At 48.2% G+C, this 24800-nt stretch overlaps 1 protein-coding gene across 4 annotated transcripts in view; it reads right to left on the bottom strand.

The window, feature by feature from the left end:
- Positions 1-432: 432 nt before the first annotated feature.
- Positions 433-24800, bottom strand: part of LIMA1 (LIM domain and actin binding 1) — a 513666-nt gene continuing 489298 nt past the window's right edge. For all 4 annotated transcript variants that reach the window (XM_069653458.1, XM_069653461.1, XM_069653459.1 and 1 more), the window contains one exon: positions 433-2925. In XM_069653458.1, the coding sequence (XP_069509559.1) occupies positions 1905-2925 (1021 nt within the window). In that variant the 3' untranslated portion in view covers positions 433-1904. The remainder of the gene's footprint in view (positions 2926-24800) is intronic.

Raw genomic sequence — 24800 nt, 5'->3', positions numbered from 1 at the left:
GCTAAGGACGGATGGTTTTACCAGATGGCCTTAGGGGAACCCGCTAAGGGACCTCGTAATGCGGCGGTAAGGGGTTAACGGCACTGTTAACCCCTTACCACCAGCCTCGTAACAAGGCCCTACATCTCACTCAGAAGTACTTCAACCAATTTCTAAGTGCTTCAGGTTATGGCAGTATAGCCTTTGTACACTAGCTGGCTCGACCTACACTTCACTGCTCCCTGTTCAGTTAACAGAAGAGATGCTGCTGGTTGCTCCCCTTTGAAGTCCTGCTATAACCATCACTCAATCACAAGACCGAGTCAGAGAAACTACCATCTCTAGGATGTCTGCTCCATACCCAAGCTTTACTTTAATCGAAAGGTAGTTCACAGCAGGCAATTACTTTTTTAAATACACTTGTACACAAAATTCAGACTTAACCTCAAAAGGTTTATTATTAAGCCTCGTCACCACCAAGCTTTGCTTTATTGAGAATAAAAATGGTGTATACTCTGCAGGACAGGTAAGAAAGAATATATTACACATTCAATTCAAAATAGATAAATGTACAGGAATTGCACAAGTAAAAATTAAGCTGCTTACTCCTCCCCCTTTTTTAAATAGCAGTGACGGGTAAAATGACTATAAAAATACTTAAGAAAAAACATTAACCAGATCAAGTAATTTCTCTGATCCACCAGTTGAATTCTCAAACCATATGCATTGAGTCTCGAAATTATTCCACAAACGTTCAATTGCAATCAGGCAGAATTGTTTTTGTTTCTTTTTTTTTTTTTTTTTAAAGAGTCACATTTAAACCACCATTGAAAACGTCACAGAATAAACAGTTCAGTATTACAAGACATGAAATAAAAACAGAGCAGAACACTCCCATCAGCAGCAAAATAGTGGAATGTCAAAGTTTCAGATAGAATGATATGGTCTGCAATGGTTCTCCCTACATCATCTGCAATCGTAAATACCGGGCAAATTCGTGACAGGATGTTAGCATCAGGAACCCAGAATAAGCACATTTCGAAACCTGAAAGACATATTCCATTTCCTGGTGTCTCACCCTACTGTGCACCAGATGTTGGTTTTATGTTAACAATTCCAGTTACAATAAGGCTCCAAGCAAATTAAAATTGAAACCAAACACAAGCCAGCATGTTGAGGATGTATCAGTTACCCATGATCCATTGGCATGCTGGGTACTTGCCATAAAATAAAAGTTGGCCACCTGTCATGTTGATTAGTGTTGAAGTCCTCCAGAGGTGGTAAAGTGCATGCTGCTTTTCTGATCGGTTTGAAATTGCATCCAATTCTTGTTAGGATAGTGTTTGCAGAAAGGCAGTGGGTGGTTATAAAAAGCCAGTGTTCTGGAGACTGCGAATCGAAATACAGTGAAGTCCACAGGCCAATGCCAGGACTAAATTAAAAGCCACTCTTACAAAAGAAAGTCCTAGCTGATACCAAATAGTCACCGTGTAATAGTCACAAGAAACTACTTACTGTAGTTTCCAATCTCATAACTTTGCGGATTCATTTTTGTTTTATCAATGCTTTTCATAGCAAAACCTTGAGAATTACCAAGTCATTTTATACAAAAAGCATGTTAAAAAGACAGCTGTAAACTAATGTGAGAGTCTACAACTGATGTTGGGCACATTACAGTGCCTAGCACAAATCTGCATTGCTGTTTTGGAGACTGTCCGGAACCAAGAGGTGGGCAACATCTGAGTCCCGTTCAAAACTGTCCCTTGGATCTTCTTTTCATCTGCAACTTAAACACCATAAGTGCTCAACACAAGACATCTGTCCTGGTGCATAGAAATAAAGAGCAAAGCACCACGATCACAAAGGAAGAGAGCAAGAACACCAATGTAGGGATCAGCAACAATGTGAAGCGTTCAACATGACACTCACTCTTCATCAGTATCATCATCCTCATCTTCATAACACCGATTCCTTTTGATTAGCTCTTCAACTGACAATTCTTCACCATCTTCACCTTCCCAGAAGCCAACATCTTGAGAGCTGCGATCCTGCCGTGGGGACAACTCCTTGGTAGTGCTCATCTCCTCCATACTCAAAGAGGTAAGAGGCTTGGTGGTAAAATCATTCTTCAGTGAGGTTTCCAGTCCTACAACTAAGTCTCCCTGTGGATCATCTTTCCGGTTTACATTTGCTAAAAAATGGATGTCTCCAGTTTCATTAAGAATACCCCCTTCTTGTGAATCCAGTGGCTCCCCCGTAATTCTCACATCCTCTTTATGAGCCTTCAAGGTGTTAACCGCTCGTTCTTCAGTTTCCATTTCTTCTCTCCTAGTATTTGCTATGTGGTCGTCTTCGTCTCCAGATAAGTTCACTGCTTTCTTGCCAGTTGAGGGCAACCTTTCTGTCTCCTTGTGGTTGCGCACAGTGACCACTGGCTTTAACCCACCCGCTACCGTAAAAGGTCTACTTCTTTCTTTGAGAGATGAGCTTCTTCGCAGCTTTTTCAAGTCTCCATCTTCCTTGGAATCATCTTTGAGGAGGTCATCTCCTGGAGGCCACTTGGGTTTGAAAACCTTGATGTTCTCCTCGGAGATACTTCCAGGGCTGGTGGGCTCTGGTGGAGGCGGCCAGGCAATGCGCAATTTCTTTGTTTCTGGTTGCTTTTCTTTTTCCAAAAACACTGCTGCTTTTGCTTCCATGGATGCTGCCAAAACACCCACTTTTGCTATTGGAGCCTCCTCTACCCCTGGGTTATGAGAGGTCTCGATTTCACTTGATGCCTGGCCCACATTCTCTACAGATTCCTCATTTTCACTTTTGCCAGACCAAAGCTCCTTGTGCTGTTTATGCCCGAAGCCTTCATCGTAATTTCCTTTGGCCTTGAAGAGTTGGTTGAAGTGGGGTTTACAGTAGATATTTCCATGCAGTGAGGCATAATTCACGAGGCTGTTAAAGACAAGAGGAACAAGTCAAGCGATTTTACAGTACAATAGCTAACACAAAACTGTAGTAGGGAAATGAGAGGAAAGGCAGTGGTGAAAGATGGTTGATCAACATCAAGGTTTCAGGAGGGGGGGGGGGGGGGGGGATGGTCCAACCTGATTAGACAAATCAAGTAATTTGAGGTCAATTATTTATAGGGCAAGGCTCCTTCGTACATGCGATATGCACATTATAAAATGACACATAGCAGTGGGGACGGACAGCAGTGGGGCTCATACCTGTTCACTGATGCTGTGGTAGCCCTTCCTAGCGTCTGGGCGACACTGCACATTAACTTTGGATACCACCCGCTTCTTGCCGACAAGGAACTAGGAAAGCCCATTCCCACTTTCAAAGAATCAGGTGGGCAGTCCATCTGGTGGTGATTGAAACTTCTTACTTGAAGTCAGGAAAGGAGGCTTGGTCTTTGATGCAGAAACTAGGCTTGCCAGAGATTTTAGCCTTGAAAAAAAGCAATGTTGAGGGCACAAAAACAATTTGCTACTTCGAAGAGTGAGTGATAGACTGGAATATGTTAGACTGAAGGCGTCTTGAGTTTAGGTTGCAGAGAAAGGCTTGTTTTTTTATTATGCAAGCTTTCTGGCAGAGTGGTGAAGTTATTTGCTAGACCTTTATAAGACCCAGTGTGTGGTCACAAATATTGTTAAAGGTGATGGACCATCATTTATAACTAATGAGGACATTTTTGATTGCTTTAAGGTTTAGGAGTCTTTATATACTGAAAATTTGAATCCAATTTATAGTGACCTGGACAGATTCTTTAATACCAACATGGTCAGGAGAGAATAGTTTATTATTGGAGGGAAAGATATCGGTTAACGAGGTATCATAAACTATCAGTTGCAAGTGGGTAAATCTCTGGGTTTGGATGGATTGCCTGTTGAGTTCGATCACAACTTTCCAGAGCGCATATCACAGATACTATGTGACTTGTATATTTGCCTATTGAACAGAGGGGAATTGTGTGTTACAATGAGTTGCCTTCATCCTCAAGCTTGGTAGAGATCCCTCAAAATTTGAAAATTATCGTCCAATCTAATTACTGAATGTGGATATAAAAATCCTGGCAAAGGTTTATGCAAATAGAATGAGTATGTCCATTACAGATGTGATGCATGCGTCACCGACTGGTTCATTAGAGATATGGGTATGACATCAGGACGTTTTTTCATATATTAGGACATACATTTGATGGCGATCACAAGGCAGCTTTGATTTTATTTTTAAGCTGAAAAAAGCATTTGATCGCGTTAACTGGACCCTTCTAGAATTTACATTACACAAGAGGGGCTTTAAAGACACTTGTGAAAATGGGACGCTATTTGCATAGTGGTGTAGTAGCAAAAATGTGGGTTAATGATGTACTGTCAGAGTTTCAACTACATAGAGTTACAAGGCAGGGTTGCCCATTGTCCTTTTTATTTAATATTGCTCTACAACCCTTGATGGCGCTCCTACGACAGGATCCAAATCTCAGTGGAGTGAGGATTGGAGCTGTAGACATTAAAGTATTGGCCTAGGAGGATGACTTAGTTGTTACTCTCGAAACCCTTGAGAATGTGGTTCTGTTTTACGAGATATTTATGATTCAGTGGAAAAGTTGTAGGGACATCAAATAAACTGGTTTAAAACAAAATATTCCCGCTGCCTGACAGATGTCTCAGAACTTGCTTTGATTGGAGTTGCAAGTGGTATAATTAATGATAGTGTGAAGTATTTAAGAATTACTTTGGTTCATGATTTAAAGAGAATCGTTGAGGTTAAGGTCAATAAGGTGGTAGCTGCTATGAAACAAGTAATTTGTAAATTCAGTCATGCTTAAAACGGCATTACTTCCTAAAGCCCTCTTTCATTCAATCACTGCACCTACCCTTTGTTAAATAGGAAGGACAAGGTTTTTAAAGATTTTTTGTGGAGTGATAAAAAAAGATTTGCACAATATATTTTAGCCCATGATGCAGCAAAGGGGGCTTTGTTTCCCTGACCTGGACAGGTATAAAGGCGTCATACTTAAAAAGCTGAAAATGTATTTTGATAACAATGAGGAGACTTTGCCACTGTGGTTACTGATGGAAGCCCAAACAGTTTTGCAGTTCAAGCTTGCCAATCTCTATACTATGTTTAAACCACTGCATACTATTAGATTACTTTCAACTATATAACACACATTTAAGATATTGGTTGAAGGAGAATGATCAATGTGTGTGACTGCATAAAAATGCCTCCCTGTGGAACAATCCAGCTCCTCAAATACATAAGACGCTATATTCAAAAAGGTGGATCAGTAAAAGGTATTTTAGAGCTAAATGATCTGTTAGATGATGACAGTTTGAGTCGTTTTGATATTTTATGTAACTAATACAATTTGCAAGCAAGGGATAGGAAGGGTTTCTAAAACGTATACAAGTTATTGTCTGAGAGAATTCCTTAAACAGGGGTTCCCTTGGCAGGCAGACCAGGGTTATGTGCGATGTTCGATACTCCGCCCGAAAGGTATGCATGTTTTTTAGGCTTATGCCAAATGGGATTGAAATAACCGATGGCTGGGACAGACCGACAGAAATGGTCCATTGAATTGGGTCATGATTTGTTCCACGGCAAATCAGAGGAGGCAACTAAACGTCCTGCTTCGGCAAAACTGATCTTAATCAACGCATTGTACAGCAAAACATTCGGGGATGGTTCTACTGGACGCCTGAAAAGATGCATTTTTTGGGCCTCCTAGACAATGATCGCTGCTGGGGATGTGGGAAAGTGAGCGGGACCCTCATATGCTATGGGACTGTTCAATGATTGACGATTTCTGGATGGGTGTGCTTGACAGGGCAGACCCAGTGGGTAGCATTACTATTCCAAGAAATCCTGGATGTTCTATGATAATTTTAGGGGGACATGACGTGGGGGTTACTTTTGGTACTACACGTTGGATTGTAAGAGTGCTTGTTTTAGCTCACAAGCAAATCTTAAAACTTTGGAAAACTAGGAAAAAACTCATGACTGGCTGAATGACTCGCTTATCCTTTCTTCCTTTCCAACTATGAGAAAGTCATACAGGAAGAGGGAGAATTCTCCCACATGATGAAATATGGTCAGCGTTCAATTAACTGTATGATTAGCCTCGGTTTGTTCCAAGTCATGTGATGTTCTGTTTTTATTTAATAATTTCTTTTATTATGTGTTCAGTGTTTGTCTTGTACATGTTTGATTCTCTGGATTGTGCTCAGCTGTAGCTTGTTAATGTTAAGGGCTCCATGGAGGTTTGGCATGTCTTGTATTTCCTTCTTAAGCCATAACTCAGTTATGTTGATGCAGGTTATGTCTAAACTGGTTTATGGTACGTTTAAAGACTATGAATTGTGTACACCATTATTACATTGGTTATAGCATTATCTGTACACAAAAGCTATAAATAAAAATTCAGTGGCCGTATGCCCAGATATCTATTTCCTCAGAAAATATATTATGCTAAGGGATATTAGGAGGGTCAATATTTACAGGAACCCGGACAAAACCTCCTTGAACATCTAACTATGTCTAGTATCCCTACACTCAACATCCATGGGAATAAATATTGTACATCATCTTTCCAGCTAAAATGTCATGTCTAGGGGAGGCCCAAAAGAAACGCTTGTTTAAAGGAATTGCCAGTCTAAATACAACTTTTTAGTCTGCCAATCAGATACTCATTGGAGAATTCCCTAGGATGTACAGAGACAGAAGATTGGGTTTTCCAAAATCCTCAGTCCTAAACAGTATATTGTCCCTCAAAAGGAGATGAGCCAGAAACCAGTGTTTTGGGAAACTTGGCTCTGAACCCATTTGTGCACTACTGGAGACCAGAATGTTCGGATAAAACCTTTAGATACAAGTTATTCCTACACTAAAGGTAACCAGGGGGCAGAACACAAATGGAAGCATCTCCCAGTGACGCTGCTTTGTGTGGGAGGCAGTCTACGAGTGCTCTTTAATTGCAGATTTTCTAAAGTGTCGGGTTCTACGATCGGTCGTGGCCAGCCATTTGGGAGCAAGGAGATCTGCAGCCCTTGGACTCCCTAGTGGGCACATAATTTAACCAGCTTTTTGCTAGGTTCCCCAAAGATAGGCTACCCCAAACCAGAAACTTCTTCTGAAGTCCATAAGTGCTACATCTGGTTTAGCATCTCCGAGAACCATAACCAGTATTTGCATTTATATAGCACTTTCAGCAAAGGCAAGTGAACAACTGCACACATAATATTCATGGGTTATGTTCAAACTTTGGGTATCATGGAAATAATTGAACCCAGCCTCGTCATTATTGCTTTATTTTTTAATAACATATGAATAAAGTGGATATTACTTTTCTGCTTCCAATACAAAGAAAACTCAAGTAATTATTTTCTGGAAGCTCTTCTGGGCAACACAGCAGGAAGGAGGAGTCTACTTTCCAATATTTTTTTTGGTTGGGTTGAACATTATTAAAAAAAAGAAGAAAAAAAAAAGAAAGTGTTGCTAAGCACAAAGATTCTGGGGGAAATACATCTGTCAATCAGTATGTCATAATTTATTGATATGCACATATGCAGCATTTCCGCACATGCACAAAAAGGTTCCATGAACTACACATTTGGGACTACCAGTTTTTTCTAATTAAAGTCTAAACATACACACACAAATACACACGTCTGCTCCCCCCTAAGTATACTGACCAATTTCCTTAAGTACAAAACGTAAGAAAATGAACAAATATTGGTCACTATTATTTTACACACAGGATCCACACTAGTAAACCATTTTGATGAAGCCAAAGGCCATTTACCCGTGTGACCAACAAGACATTGGAGTGTTGAAATAACTAAAGCCTCAGGAACAGATGTGAGAAACACCAATGGCAGTAAAAAGGTAAAAGGAAAAAGGACAGTCACAGAATGAAAGGAGGTATGGGTTTCTGCTTGGGTGGTTTGAACATAGCTCTGACCTGGAGTCTTGCTAGGAAATGTGTATGTTTGAAGGACTAAATGCTTGCTCGAGTGAACAGAAGTCAGGACATTGTGTCTTGGAATCACTTGCATGAGGCCCAAGTAATTACAACAAGCTTGGCTTCTTATGAAGGAGGTTAAAGAAGTGGGAGAGGCCATTGGACTGAAGAAGCTGTTTGGCTGTGGCTGGTCTAGATTAAGGGAGAAGTTTCTTACCTGTAACTCCATTTCTCCAGCGTTGGTATCTTTCATGGATTCACATGCTGTGAATATTTCCCATCAGGCTGGGAAACCTCATTAACTTTAACTTAAGAGTTATCCTATGGAAAACTTTGACACTTTAGTGTCCAATCAAGCAACGCTCTTTTTTGGTGCAATAGGCTACACCAATAGGACGTCCGATATAAATAGCCCCGCCCCCCGTTGGCTTCCCTTCAGATTTTTACCTCCAAAGTAGAGGGAACACGACCCAAGGTTTACCTGCAGGGGTGGCCGGCAGGCACTTGTGAATACATGAAAGATACCAAAGCTGGAGACATGGAGTTACAGGTAAGAAACTACTTCCTTCTCCAGCAGTGGATCTTTCATGGATTCACTTGCTGTGAATAGATTACATAGCAGAATGACCAACGTGTGGCGGTGTTTCATAGGCAAACCAACAAATAACACCCTTTAACATGCATGACAATAAAAACCCAGCAAGTGACAGAGTAATATAGAAAACCCCCGAAGCTGCGGGGCCTACTTTACTGAAACGGGCGCTGGAGGACTGCCCGTCCTACCTGCACATCTTCCACAAGTTGCTGCCCCAGACAGTAGTGCCTGGTGAAGGTATGCGGCACCGCACAGGAAGCCGCCTGGCAAATGTCCACAAGTGGTACACCAGATCATAGCACCGCCGATGACGCCGTGGACCATGTAGAATTAGCCTTTGGAGTGCCCCTCAAAGTCTCGCCAGCTTTTGCGTAACAAAATGAAATTGTAGACAAGACCCAACGGGAAAGTCCTCATTTGGAAATAGACTGCCCCTTGTTGGAGGGACCAAATGCCACAAACAGCTGCTTCGACTTCCGGAAGTCTTGGGTACGGTTCAGATAAAATTTTCGCACCCTCTTAACGTCCAGAGAATGAAGGGCCTTTTCTGCCGGTGTGGACGCAGTAGCAAAGAATGAGGGTAGCAGCCAGGAGAACCCTGTCCCTCAGAAACCTCAGATAAGGCGGGTCAATGACCTGTGCTTGCAATTCCGACACCCATTTGGCCAAGGTAATTGCCACTAGAAATGCAACCTTCCACGAGAGGAACTTCAAAGAAGCAGTCGACATGGGTTCAAAGTCAAACTGAGGTTTCATCAGAGCAGAGAATCATATTGAGGCTCCACACAGGTGCAAACCGCTTCTCTGGGGGGGGGGGGGGTAATGTCCGAAACAGTCCTTCCCAAAAATGTTTAACCAAGCGTTCACTAAACAAGAGGAGCAGCATGGCGCCTTCTCGTGAACCTAGAAATCACCACCAGATGCACCTTGGAAGATGCGCGAGGGGGCCTGGCGTAAGAACCTGTGCTGGAGAGACAACCAATGGCTGTACTCCTGGGTGACCCTCACACCAGGCACAGAATCTTGCCCATTTCTGACCATACGATACATTGGTAGAAGGGGCCCTTGCTGCCTCCAAGATTCGGCGACACTCCCGGGAGATACCTAGATGACCAAACTGAGTGGTCAGGAGCTACGCTGCCAGGCTGAGAGATGCTGGATCGTGGTGCCACACTCTGCCATCGTCCTGAGACAGGAGCTCTTGGTCCGCACCTAGACGAACCGGCTCTTCCACTGCTAGGTGAAGGAGATCTTAAAACCACATCTGCCTGGGCCAGAACGGGGCTTCCAAGATCACCCTGCACCGGTACCCACTGGATGGTCCTCCGGATCAGTGGAAACGCATAAGCGAAGGTCCGTTCATGGGAACGAGAACGTGTCCCCTCTTGACTACGTATGAGCCCCTCTGCTGGCAAACTCCAAACACTGTTTTCCATCGCAGCGAACAAGTCTATTGGGGGAAACCCCACCGTCAGAAGATTCTTGCCCCCTGCTGCATCTTCAGCCGCCACTCGTGCAGCTGACTGCCATCTCTGCTGAGCGTGTCTGCCTGAACATTCAGAACCCCTGGCAGATGGAAAGCTACAATATGGATCCCTGGAGCCAGAGACGAATGCCAAAACTCCTGCGCCTCTTTTGACAGGACTCTGGAATGCGTGCCGCCCTGCTTCCTCAAATAGAACATTGTGGTGGTATTGTAAGTCAACACCCTCACCACTGCTCCTCGGATGCGCGGGAGAAACTACTTCAGGGCTCAGTGCACCGCTCTCAATTCAAGCACATAGCTATTCAAGGACGTCTACTCCCGAGACCATAGGCCCCCTACCTGTAACTTGTCGAGGTGCGCCCCCCTCCACCCTGCCTGGGAAACGTGCGTCACGATCATGAACTGAAACTCTGGTTCCAGCAGGGGCATGCCACGTATGCGATTGTCCTGTAAGTCCACCACCGAAGGGCTTCCACCAACCCCTCGTCTACCACCAGCTTGTCTGACCATAACCCTGGACTCTGCGACCACCTCTCTACAAGAAATTCCTGCACTGGTCTTATGAACAGGCGGCAATTGGGAAGGAGCCGGATACATGATGCCATGGCCCCCAACATCGACATGTAACTTTGAATGGAGATCACTGTACCCAGTCCCCACTCGCCAGCTTTGGACGGCAACTTCACCACTCTCTCACTGGCAGGCTTTACCATGTTGTCTTGGGTACGAAACTGCACCCAGAGAAACACCAATTTCCTGGATGGCGTCAAATAGGATTGTTCGAAGTTGACGGCAAATCCCAGCTGTTGCAACAGGCCCATGGTCGCCATGAGAGACTCCCTTGCCCATTCTGGCGACCACCCCCTTACCAACCAATCGTCCAAGTAGGGGTGCACATGATGGCCTTCCCTGCGGAGGAAGGGAAGGCCACCGGAGCCAGACACTTTGTAAATATCCTGGGAGATGACTTCAGGCCAAACGGGCGGACCAGCAACTGGTAATGATCCTCTCCGACCACAAAACGAAGGAACTTGCAGTGTTTTTGCCTCATCGGGATGTGAAAGTAGGCTTCTTGCAGATCCGACGACACCAGGAATTCACCTGGTTGCACCGAGCGGATGACATCCTGAAGTGTGAGCATCTTGAACTTTAGGCGTTGCAGATTCTTGTTTAGTGCCCGAAGATCTAGAATAGGCCTTCACTTGCGACCGGGCTTTTTCACAACAAAATATCGGGCGTACACACCCTGTCCCTGCTCCGCAACCGGAACTGGTTCTTTAGCCCCTTTCACTAGCATGAGTACCACCTCCTGCCGGAAGTCTGGAAGATGCGGCTGTGCCACATACACCCGCGGAAGAGGGACCGGAGGACACCGAAACTTCAAGTGGCAGAGACGTACTGTATCCAGCACCCAGCGATCTGACATAAATTGCCACTCGTCCACATGGTTCACCACACTGCCCCCCAGCAGATTGTCCGTATAGCAGGCTTGTGAACCTTTCGTGCACCGAGCTTGAAAGGCTCTTCTCTTCTGAGCAGACGAGACGGAGCGCCTATAGCCTTGCGACGAGTAGCTGGAGCGCATGCAACTTCGATCTCTGGAGGAGGCAAACCGGGCATTACCAGATGCTCCACGAAAAGCCAGAAAGGAGCAAAAAGGGCAGCCACTCTTCAGGGAACCTAAAGACTTTGCTGTCTCAGTATCCTCTTCCATCCCCTTCAGGGCCTCATCCATCTTCTCCACAAACAAGTGCTCACCCTCACAGGGCATATTGATTACCTTATACTGGACTTCTGAACGAAAATCCGTACACTTCGGCCAGGCCTGCCATCAGAGCACCACACCATAATTGATTTGCTTAAACCCCGACTCCGCCAGTTCCACTGCAATATTGATGCTGTGGTTGGAGGCCTCCTCCCCTTCTCGAACCAACAGCATTGCCTCTTTGCAGTGTTGCTCCAGGAGATGATCTAGAATCGGGGCCAGCCTGTGCCACATCTCCCTATAATACCTGACCAAGGAATTTGCAGCTTTTACTGTAGTAGCCCCCACCATCAGGACCTTCTTCCCAAACGCGTCCTGTTTCCTGGTTTCACTGTCCAGGGCGTGACATTTGTGTAGGCTCCTGGCCTTAGGTCTAGGCGCTGTCGAAACCGACTCGGGCACAGACTGCGACAAGAGACATCTGGGGTGGACTCAGGAGCCTTTAATTTCTTTTCTAGACGGCCCTTCACTGCAGGCTCAGAAAACTGGTGGCTGATCGTGCGCAAGCCCTCCTGCCACACGTGGCCATGAAACGGAACCGAGAAGACTGCCTTCTGTCGCTTTCCCATATGGATGAAGAGAAATCAGTCCTTACTTTCTTCCTCAGAGCCAGACCAAACTCTTCACACTCTTTCACCATCATGGTGTGGAACGCCCCAACATCATCCGGCGCAGGTGGTTGTGCCGGGCTACTGGGCTATTCCACCTCATGATCCGTATCCCAGGCTCAGAATAATGCTGTGTGCACCATCTTTAACCAATCGCGCCACACTCACATTTCCACCTACAGAAAGAAACTACATTTATTCTGTGTTTTACCGGAAGCCAAAGTGTTAAAATGACACAAGTGTGTGTCCTTAAGCGGTCCCTTATATTTGTCAGAACGCATCAAAGTCAAGACAACTGGCAGGAACCCTTGTTCCTCTACTGCTAGAGTACTTGCTTCCCCAGATTCAAAAATCGCTAAATTTAGGAGGTACATCTCTCGATTTCCAGGGTCCTCTCCTATGGAATGTACTTCCACCTGCAATACGCCAGGTTCAGAACTACCCTCTTTTTAAGAGCTATAAAGATTCGCCTTTTTAACAGAGTAATTTTACAACTTTTCCACACTTCCTCTCCTTCAGTCTTTTAATGTTTGACTTGTTTTCGTTTTCTGTGTGCCCTGAGGCCAACGGGCATGTGGTGCGTAACAAGAATTAAAATAAAAAAAAAAAAAAAAAAATCATCCCTCATTGGCGACAAAGACAAGCATCACACGCAGCACTCTGGATCCGAATCAGGCAATTCCCCATCTTCAGGATGACTTCATGGATGGTCCAATCCCACTGGCAATGGCAACCGCACCGGAGGCGGCTTCCTAGGGGCCTCACCAGGCATGCTTCCAACCACCGGAACCGACCAACTGAGGCGGTGGCAACCTTGCATCCAGTTACCCCAACAATGACTGGAGCTTGTTGGGCACCTGCAAGGATAGCAGGGATTGAGGATTTATCAACGGGCAAAGGGGCGGCCCAGCCCCCACCCCATTCAACGTCGACGGCCGTGCACACTGCAGACCAAGAGCTGATGGATCGAAAAGCAGTTCATGTTTCTCCTCCATTTCAGAGGAAACGGAATATGCAGCCGGTTCTTGTTGCAGAATGTTCACAGGAAGCATGGGCTCAAAGCCGGCAGACTGCCACGGTCCACCCGTCAGCAACAAGCCTTCCGAATCCATCTGCGTCGATGACAACAGCGGACCACTGTCAGTCACAGTCCTGGACGGAGCAGACACCACTGTCGACGGCAGAAAAGCAGACTGCACCACCACCGTTGACGAGATAACATCAGTCGATGCTCTCATCGTCGGGACCGTGGCCTCCACGGTCTTAGCCCTCACTGGTGACCCACACTTTCTGGAAGAACCACCGGAACGGTGCTTCGAAGAATCCCAGCAGGACGAGCACCTATGATGAGCTTAATATGACGAGTGCTTCGAGGAAGACTCCTTTGGCTTTGCCTGTCCTTTGTCCGACACCTTTGACTTCTCTGGCATATCACCAGACCCCTTGGACTGGTCAGGCCGATCTGACTTGGATAGCAAGGAACCACTCGCCTCTTCGAATGATGCGACCTGGACGTAGACGATACCTCTCCCCACCTCTGTCATAGGCAACTCCGTCCGTTGCTTCTTAGCGGGGGGTTCTGCCGATGCCGCTAGTCTGTGCTCAGGGGCTTTCTCCGCCCTCACTAAAGACTGGCTCCCCCGGGCCGAACACATTTCCAAAGCCGGGTAAGTGCCCTTGTTTAGCCAACAGTTGAGCCAGCGGTTACAGTCTTTTAAGGTCTTCTGCAAAAACCCCTGGCATATCTTGCAGGCATCGCCGAATGATGGGGGTACAGACAGTCCGTATGGCCATCCCCTTCGAAGACCTTTAGGCCGCAGGTAGCACAAGGCCTAAACAGATTTTTTTTCTGGGCCACAGATTACAAACTGGCCGGATACAGAACGCACATGCAAAACACAAAGAGAAACACAAGGTGATCCCAACAGTTTGGAGATGGTTGAAATCCGGAGAGAAGCCGTGGGCCATTTACATCAGACATCCTAATGGTGTAGCCTAAAGCATCCAAAAAGGGACACTAAACTGTCAAAGTTTTCCATAGCAAAACGTGAAGTTAAAGTTACTGAGGTTTCCCAGGCTGACAGGAAATATACACAGCATGTGAATCCATGAAAGATCCAATGCTGGAGAAACATGGGTGTTGCTTCTGGAACTGCCGTTTATTGTGAGAAGGTTGTATCAGCCAAACTAGTACAGCAGATAATTGCTATAGATGGCCATTATGGTATTGCTAACCTCAAGTGTTCATGTGGCTGATATTGTCTTGCAGTGACATTCCACATATCACTGTCAATATGGGAGGAAAATACCTTGCTGTACTTTTCTTTAAAGCTTTGATGGCTTCACAAAGAGCATTCACTGTAGAAGGATAATCTTGAACATTTGGTGCTTTACAAATAACATTGTCGGAGGAGGGAGGGGGAGGGGCCAGTTACAACCAGATAAAGTTGCCATGACCACAACACACTGAGCAGGGCCATTGCATGCAACTAGAAAAGGGTTCAATAGGAGCACCAATAGTTCATGACTCAAAAGGATGTTTTTCCACATTTCTTGAGCCGGTTTCTAACCCTGAGGCACAACAGTAAGACAGGGTTTAACCAAAGGTATCGTTAAACATAAAAGCAAAGCTCCCGAAATGCCCATTTTGTCAATTGCGTGAGGGTTTACAGACATCACTACCAAGAAAAAAGGGTGGTGGGGAGGAAGTACGAGTTGTAAGATTCATCACACAATCCTCATGTATATATGGCTTGAGTTCCAAGTCCACAACAATGTCTGCCTCCCTGGGACAGAGCACGCAAGTGTTTGGGTCCCCACACTTGGATCTGGAGGAGGTAAAGGAAGTGAGATGCAGTAATAAAAGAAGCCATGTTGAGGATCCAGAACTAATTTATCAATATCCCTGAACGCATCTACGAGGGCCATGAGGAAGTAATGAGAGAGTACATACTTATGGCCATATCCAAACCAGGTCCTTACAATTCAGCTGTGCTGGGGTCCAGTAGAAGACCGTTTTACTGTCACCTTCTAACGGAGACCAAATGATGGAATCCATATGCTTGAAGACGAAGTCTGACTTGACTTGAGAAGCTTATGTAGCATTCCTGATTTTGTAGCATTTGTGGAAGAGTCGCTGCCAAGGGTTTTTCATAATTAAGGTTTGGAGCACTGCCTCAGACTGATGTGGTAAAACTTTGAGCCTAGTGACGGAGACTAGTTTGCTGTGTTTCTTCCTGGTCTTCATAGATAGCAGGATGGAAGAGGTAGTACTGGTTTTGGGGCATAACTTCATTTTTGGGGTTCCTGTTCCCCATATTCAATCCCCTAAAACAGGTTGCTGCTTCCTTGCCTTACCAACATATTTTGTTGCCAGAGGGTCTTCCACTGCAACAATTTGATATGATTTTGATTTCTGAAATTCTGATATGCCTCATTTAGTAGTCAATATTGGTTCAATTTGATCACTGCAAAAGTGTACTTTGGGGTAGGCTGGCAGCAGCAGCAATTACAATTCAGCAACACCAGGGGTATAGTCACTTACCACATTTGTATTCCTTTTCCCCTATGGGGTATCCAAAAGGTTAGAAATACATTTTAAGCTCTGCTCTTTTTCATTTTGCCCAATTCCTTTGTCTGTGGACCACAACGTATGGCCAAAATGGCAGTTTTACAACGTAGGCTCATCCTGAGCCCAAGTCGGTTCTTTTTTCATTTTACATCCTCCAGACTTTCCAAAGTATAATCAGTGAGGTGGGACCAGCTTGCATGGCGGTTTTTAGGGCCCATCTGATTACCTGGCAGCCAGCACTTGTGTGCTTGCCTGTAAATGTCTCTGACCAGGTCCTAAGCTATTATCAGTGCGAAACCCTATGCATTCCTCAGTTCTGTACTGGTATTTGAATATGGGCTGCTGCAGTGCACCCTGGTGAGCCCATATTGGCTAGACCCTCGCTCTGTTGCTCTTGTTCCCTGCCCCTTCTCTGCTGGTGGAATCTACCTGACTGGCCTGGTTGTTGGCTCATCAACATTTTTGCCTCTACTGTGCGCTCTCTCTGGTAAGTCCTTCTGGCCCAAGGAGTAGAGTTATCCTGGCATGGAAGTACAGCGGCATGCTGTTTTCTTGTCTTTGCTCCATTCTTCAGAGGACCTCCATCACCTCCTGCCATTTCCCCCATAATCTTAGGACTGTTTCTTGCTGGTTGGTTACCCCTCTGGGTCTCCATGAGCTGTCCAGGAACCTTGATTGGGGTCTTTTTTGCACGTGCCTCCATTCACCTCAATGCAGATGCTTTTGCCTCATAGGTATTCTGTTCAGGTGTCCTCCTTGTTGCTCCTTCTGCCGGGATCCTTTCTGGGTTGAGGGCTCGAGTACAACCATTGCTACCCAGAGACAAACCAGATATCCAAACTCAACTTTGCACCTGCTATTTCTGGGTCGATTTCTTCAAATCCAGCACCTTAAGTAATTGTATCAGGGTTCAGACATCCTGATTCTAAGTGCATTTCATCTGCAGGGGCACTCTGAATTAGGGAGTAACGGAGTTTCCAGGTGACCCTGTCTATGTGTTTTCTCTCGTTGCTTTCAAGTTGGCTTTAGACTCTTCAACCAGCTCTTCCTGGCGTGCTTATTTGAAAACCCTGGGCTTCAACTCTTCTTGGTGATCCCCTTTATTTCCTATGGCTAGTTGCCCTTCCGAATAGGACTATGGGATGAACAGAGCACAACCCCTACTTTTTCCTGTAATCCTTATGGGATTTGGCACCACGTATTCCTAGGGTGAACAATTGAACACCTAACTCATTAGTGATCTGCTAAAGGTACTTAGCTGAACTGAAAAGGTTTACCTGTGTCCCCCAAAGGACTTGGACATTTCAGTATTAAGACCGAAATGTTAGAATGTACAACTTTGAAAATAGCAATAAGCACCCATTTTAAGGATGTACATGGTACAGCGAGCGCACAATCTGTTGATTCACACAAGGGCATCATCACCCAACATGGCACCATTGAAATGGAGGTCGGGCTCAGGCCAGAGCCCCTCTTTCATTACCGTGGAGGCAGGTGAAGTGCAACGCAGAAGGACAGCAGCAGGCAAGTGGGGTCTGGTAGGGAACGGGGAGAGCAGGAAGGAAGATAGCCAGTGGATGCCTCCTCTGGATCTGGGCTTGGATTGTTTGATTCAGTCCAGGTTTTAAGCAACCTGATTGGTTGATGCACTTGCCAAGAGTTAATTTAACAAAATCACTGTAGTTCACTTGTTCAAAGAAAGTCATCTGTTACAGAAACTACTAGTGGTTACATTAGTTCGACTTGTCTATCAAGGTGAACCCGGTCCTCGTAAGGGCCAGCACAGCAATTCTAATTTTATTGCCTATTTTGGTGGCCCTCCTTGCCTCAATTTTCAGACTTACTGCCCTATTAAGTTAGTCTCCTGTATTTCATGCCCCTCGTGAAACAGTCAATGCTTTGTCCCTTTAAAGTACTTACTGACTAAGGAATCATAATGCAATTCTAAATAAATCTATATGACCGATCTTGCTTTTAAGTCACCGAAAGACGTACTGGGCATCAGTTCTTGGACCATGCTGTGGACCAGCCCCTACATGGCAGGTTATGCAGAGCATGTCATTTAAAAGAGGGCGTCAACAGGGGCACAACTGTGATTTTATCCCTACCCTACACGTGCAAGTATCCATGATTCTCTGCAGGTCAACATCCTTAGATTGATTCCAAGACTTGCGCTCCCCCGGTCAGATAAACAAGGAGTATGTTGTCAGTTAAGTGAAAAAGAGTAGTATGTGGATTGTTTCGGAGCCCCCATGTGGAGAGGATGCATAAGATTCTTAACAGATACGAACCATAGAGAAAATAACTGGCTAAGTAATGTCTGTATTCTGAGGCTTGTGAACTTAGTGTTGTGTAATCGTCTGACCAGACTCCATGAGGCAGCCTTGCAAATGGCCTCTAGGAGGACATTTGCAATCAATGCCAGCGTAGCCCTACCTAGAGTGGGTTGTAGGATTGAAAGAAAGTGTGCTGTAAGCCAATTTGCAGCACTCTTTAATCCAGTCTACAATCAATTGTGTGATGCTTGTTTTGGTTTCCATCCTGCAATTTTTTTTTGGTAACTGATCACTGGCTAATCTTTTGCGAAGTAAACCAAGAACTGGCACATTTTGTGCAATATTTGTTCTATCCATATAAAACGTCAAGCAAATCAAGTGAATATAGCACACCCTCCTCCACCCCCTTTTTGTGAGCTTTGGAAAAAATCTAAATCTGAAGTAGGATAACCCATTTGGACCAAGTCACATTACAACACCACCTAGCAGCCATCTTTGGAAGTTGAACTCCAGTTCAGAGCCATAAAACTGGAAATGCAATAGACTGACATGAAACCTAGAATAAGGTAGGTCAAAAACTGAAATGTGTTCTGAGAACCACTTGATATTAGTGTACTGCTACAAAGGGCAAATCTAATGAGAGTTTGAAATTCACAGACCTCCCGCCCTATGAATGTGATGGCTATTAAAAGCAACTTTGTAGGGGAGTCATTTCAGAGACGCTTTGCATCAAGGTTCAAAGTGGGGGGAGGGAAGGGCCCATGAGATTATACAGCACAGTGTTGCGATCTCACCCTAGACCTAGGTGTGCAACCAGCAGATAGACGTTTTGCCCCTTTCAAAAATGCCTTAAAAAGGCACATTGCACTTTGTGTTGAGGTGGTATATGCTGCTAGTGCACGTTCAACTCTGTGCACTAGATCACTAATGGTTTTCAGTTACTGAAGTAGCAGAATCTTGCATTTGGCTTCCTCACCACAGTGTTCTGTCCATGCAGCATGGAGGTTGGTTCAGATGATGAAAATGTGACCTCACCACACCTGCCTTTATCTATGGTAATGTGGATGGAACAAGTTACTTACCTGTAACTGTTGTTCTCCAGCATGGGTCTGGCATGGATTCACATGCTCATGAATATTCCCCGTCGTCAGGCTGGGAATCCTCGGTAAAGAAAAAATCAGTATCGGTTTCGTTTCTGATCTGTCTTTCGTAGTAGTAAGCAATCACTGATCTCTGCGTCATATTGACCACAGCCAATGACTGCCCTCTACCTAAGCCCCGCCTCTGGCAGCCATCTTCAAATTTGGTAGCACGTGAAGTGGCAGTATGACCCCAAGTGAAGAGCCGCAGAGGGGTAGGCGGGAGGGTTCGCATGTGAATCCATGCCAGACCCATGCTGGAGAACAACAGTTACAGGTAAGTAACTTGTTCCTTCTCCAGCATGGGGTCTGGCATGGATTCACATGCTCATGAATAAAGAATACATAGCAGTACACACATGCACAACCACGGGAGGTGGCAAAGGCTCAACATCAAGCATTACATCAACTCAACATTAAGCAATTCTTACCTCCTCACCAGGCTCACCCTTAGGCGAACAGGTTGCGCAGCACTGCTTGGCCGATCCTGGACTCCTCCCTGGAATCCCGATCGACGCAGTAGAATTTCGTGAAGGTGTGCGTCGACCTCCACGTAGCAGCCCTGCAGATGTCCAGCAAGGGCACACCAGATAGGAACGCTGTGGTAGCTGCGACCGCTCTGTTGGAATGGGCTCTCGGACGGCCAGGCAGCGGTCGGTTTGCCAACCGATGACAGTACATGATACAGCCGGAGAGCCATCTGGAAATGGAGGCCTTTGAGAGAGCCTTCCCCTGATTGACAGGTCCAAAGTTCACAAAAAGTTTTGACGTCTTCCGAAAACACTTCGTGCGGTCCACGTAAAACTTCAGCGCTCTAGCCACATCCAGCGAGTGCAAAGTCCTTTCGGCCGGCGACAAAGGCGACGGGAAGAAAACAGGCAACACCAAGGGTTCGTTGAGGTGGAAGTCCGACGGCACCTTGGGCATGAAGGAGGGGTGCGTCCTGAGCACTACCCTCGTGTCGTGAAAGGTCAAGTACGGGGGCTTGCAGGAAAGGGCCTGGATCTCTCCCACTCTTCGTGCGGAGGTGATGGCCACAAGAAATGCTGTTTTCCACGACAACAACTTCAACGGAGCCAAGTGCAGAGGCTCGAACTGAGGTCCCATGAGCTTGGTCAGCACCACATTGAGCTCCCACGCCGGGGCCGGAGCCTTCACCGGCGGGAACGATCTGAACAGTCCCTTCAAGAATTCTTTCACCAGACGATGAGACCACAAAGACATCCGCCCCGTGGTTCTGGTGTATCGGGAGATCGCAGCAAGATGAATCTTGATGGACGCGTGCGCCAGTCCAGCCTTGGCCAGCGTCAGAAGGTACAGCAGTACCTGGGGAGCCGTAATCCGTAGAGGGTTAATCTTCTGTGCGTGGCACCAGACAGAACCTCTTCCATTTGTGTCCATAGCATTTAAGAGCTGAGGACGCCCTGGCCTTTGCAAGAACCTCTCTGCAGTCGGCCGGTATGTCGTATCCTCCAAACTCTAACGTTGCAGGAGCCAGGCCTGCAAGTTCAGCGACTTCGGGTCGTGATGGAGGATCTGCGTCCACTGGCAGCTTGATTGATGGGGACGCTGACAAGTCCAGAAGGTCCGGGAACCATATCTGCCTCGGCCACGCAGGTGCGACGAGGATCATCCTGCACCGTGACCTCTTGAGCTGGTTGATGAGCCGGATCAGCAATGGCAATGGAGGGAACGCGTATAGAAACAGGCCCTCCCAGGGGAACGAGAAAGCATCGCCCATGCTCCTCGGCTGGGGAAACCTGCTGGCGAACCTCCGGCACTTGGAGTTCGTCGCCGTCACGAACAGATCGATCTCGGGTGTGCCCCACCGTCGGAAGAGGCGGTCCACTAGATTCTGTCGTAGTTCCCACTCGTGGCACGAGCGCAGCTCTCTGCTGAGCGAGTCGGCGATGGTGTTTTTTATCCCTGCCAGATGAAACTGCACCAGAAACATCCCTTGGGCGACGGCCCAATGCCACAGATCCTGCGCCTCCTTGGACAGGGCTGGGGATCTGGTACCGCCCTGCTTCCTGATGTAGAACATGGAGGTGGTGTTGTCGGTGAAGATCCTCACCACCTTGCCCTTGAGGGACGGAAGAAAGGACCTGAGGGCCCAAAACACTGCACGGAGCTCCAGGACGTCGATATGGAGGGAAGCCAAAGGCCTCTTGCGTGCAGATTTTCGGTGTGCGCTCCCCACCCTTCCAGGGAGGCATCCGTGATCACCGTCTCCTGGTGGCCGGTGGTCTGGAAGTCCATGCCCGCCGTCAGATGCGCACGGGTGCCCCACCACCGGATCGCTCGTCGGAAACTCTCATCGAGTGTGGTCCTGTCCTCGAAGCTGCCCGTCGTCTGGATCCAGCGCGCGTCCAGGAACTCCTGCAACGGGCGCATCCGGAGCCTGCACAGGCGGATGAGATAAATGCAAGAAGACATCATTCCGAGGAGGGACTTGATGGACCTCACCCTGGCCGCGTCCGCAACCAGCATCCGCTGCACCTTGCCCAAGATGGCCCTCGTCCTTTCCTCCGACGGAGAGGCCAGAAGCGACACGGTGTCGAGCTTCGTTCCCAGAAACAGTGCGTCTTGCGCGGGCACCAGGTGGGACTTGCCGTAGTTTAAGGAGAATCCCAGGTCCGTGAGCAGTTGGACGGTCCTTGCCGTGTGCTCCACGGCGAGCTCCTTCGTCTTTGCTCGGATGAGCCAGTCGTCCAAGTAGGGGTAGACGTGGATCCCCTCTCGGCGCAGCTGCGCCGTCACCGGTGCGAGGCACTTGGTGAACACCCCGGGTGCCGACCTCAATCCGAAGGGAAGGGCTCTGAAATGGTAGTGACGCCCGTGGACCACGAACCTGAGAAACCTTCGGTGTCCCTTTAGGATGGGAATATGGAAGTAGGCATCCTCCAAATCCAACGACAACAGGAAATAGCCCTCCACCAGTTGACCCAGGACGTGTTGGAGGGTGACCATCCGGAACTTCTGTGCCTTGATGAATTTGTTCAGTCGTCGTAGGTCCAGGATGGGACGCCATCCTCCCGTCTTCTTCACGAGGAAGTATCTTGAGTAAACTCCGGAGCCCCGAAGCCTCTTTGGGACAAGCTCGATGGCGCCCTTCTTGAGCATCGCCTTTACCTCCAAGAGAAGTTGAGGGACGTGATGTTTTTTCCTGGCCACAGGGGGGACGCGCGGGCACCTCTTTAGAAACTCGAGCGCGTGACCCCGAGCTAGGGCATCCAGCACCCAACGGTCCGTGGAGATGTACTCCCACACGCTGACGAAGCTCGCCAGCCGGCCTCCCACCGGGGTGCTTCGGTGGAGGCCCGACCCCACGGCCGGTTCAGTCCTGCTTCGAGGCTTTGCCGCCTTGTCCTCCTTGGCGACGACGGCGGGGTCCGCCTGACTTGCCTCGTCCCCTGTAAGCTTCCTGTGACGAACGGGCCGCTTGACGCTAGGTGGAAAATCCGCCGCTGGAACCTTTGGAGGCACCCGGTTTGCCTCCGCCGCTCCGAAAGGGCGGCCGCCGTTGCTGGAGAACCCCAAGAGCCCGGGCCGTCTCCGTGTCCGCCTTGATGGCTTGAAGGGAATCGTCCACTGTCTTCCCAAACAGGTTGTTTCCGTCAAAAGGCATGTCCAAGACTCTGGTCTGCACGTCCTGACGGAAGTCAGTAGCCTTGAGCCATCCACGCCGCCTAAGGCACACGCCGTTGCCCAACTGGCGAAATCCAGTGTCAGCGATGTCCGTCGCAATCGTGATGGCGTGGTCTGACGCCACCTCTCCTTCCTGCAAGATCTCTAGGGCTTCCGCCCTCTTGTCTGGTAGGAAGTCCAGCAGGGGGGCCAGTTTGTACCACAACTCCCTGTCGTAGCGGGCTACGATAGCCAAGGCGTTGGCCGCCTTAATCGTAGTCGCTGCCGACGAGATGACTCTGCGTCCCATCGTGATTAATTTCTTTCCCTCGCCGAGGTTGATGTAGAGGCCGCGCCCCCCCCCCGCTTTCTTCCTGGCCGCCGCGGAGACGACCGAGTCACAAGGGGGCCGCGTCCGGGACCCGGTACTTCTTCTCGTACCGATCCCTTCTAGCCGGCGTCGTGGATGTGTTCTTTAGGAGGGGGAGGCCCTCATCCCAAATGTCGTCTAGCAGAGGTACAGAGGGGACCGTCTTCCTCTTGGTCTCGCGCCGTTGATAAAGGAAGCCTTCCTTCTTCTCTTCCGGGCAGAGCTGGAAAAGCTCGGATGCCCTGGCGATCATGGAGTGAAACGATCCAATCTCGTCGGGCGGGGAAGCCCGGGTGGGAGGTGATGAGGGGAGATCCTCGTCATAAAACTCGTCGTCTGTACCCGTCGCGGCCGTGTCAGTCCCCGTATCATCCCCACGTGCCGTGGACGGGGAGGAGGGCTGAACAGGGCGCGATGGCTGAAAAGGAGGTGGAGGATGAATCCTTCTCTTAGGGGGAGGGCTCCCAGAAGGGCCTGGCTCCAGGTCCCCCATCGGGAGTGGTTCCTCCGTTGGTGGTAACGGCAGTCTCGTCCTTATCTCCGAGCATAAGGACTGTATAGCCAACAAAATGGCCGCCGAGTTGTCTTGCGGCACTGGTTGAGGGAGATCCGACGGGCGATCAGGAGCCCCGTCGGCATCCTCGACGCCCTCGTCGTCTTCCACGTCGGGGTCCCTCCCGACAGGATAGCCTTCTTCCACGCCAGAGCCGTGGCCTAAGACTTCGATCAGCTCCTCCTCAGAGGTTGAGGCCGAGTCCACGACGACCTCCTGCCCCCCCCTTCTTCTCACGGGATTCCTGTCGATGGGCATGAAAGAGGACTCCCTCCGCGGTGGCAGGGAGATTCTGGGCCCCGGGGTCGCCACCACTGGTGTAGCCTCCACAGGCTGAGCCAGGGCCGCCGCGACTGTCTCGATAGAGGCCTTGACCGGATGGATCAAGGCTTTTACCACCTTAGGTGCGCTCACCGCCTTCTCCTTGGGGGGAGGGTCACCACCTCGCTCCCCCTCCGATGGGGCCTTAGGGCACGACTGGGGTCTCTCCAGGAGTTTCGCCGGGTGCTCAGCCTTCCTCTTACCCGAGCCAGAGCGTTGGCTCGTGGTTGATGGCGCCGGGGAGGATGCGCCCTGCCTGGCGCCCGTAGAGCCCGACCGTTCGGCACTCCCGGTGCCAGCGGACTCGCGGTGCTTGGCCTTCTGTTGGACCCCCGTCGCCGGGGCACCCTCAAAGGTCTTAGAAGACCGCTCGGACTTCTTCTTCTTCTCGCCTGACGGGCTCTTTCCTTCCAGCCAGTTGGCGAGACGTTGATGGCGGTCCTTCATGGTCCGCTCCGACATATTGCCGCAAAACGCACAGTCCTTCTCCACGTGCGTCTTGTCCTCATGTAGGCAGTAAAGGCAAAGGGAGCGTTCGTCCTCCTTGAAG

This window comes from Ambystoma mexicanum, chromosome 3q, assembly GCF_040938575.1.
Source record: "Ambystoma mexicanum isolate Mex_15411 chromosome 3q, UKY_AmexF1_1, whole genome shotgun sequence".
Taxonomy (NCBI): domain Eukaryota; kingdom Metazoa; phylum Chordata; class Amphibia; order Caudata; family Ambystomatidae; genus Ambystoma; species Ambystoma mexicanum.
This window is presented reverse-complemented; position numbering and strand designations above follow the sequence as displayed.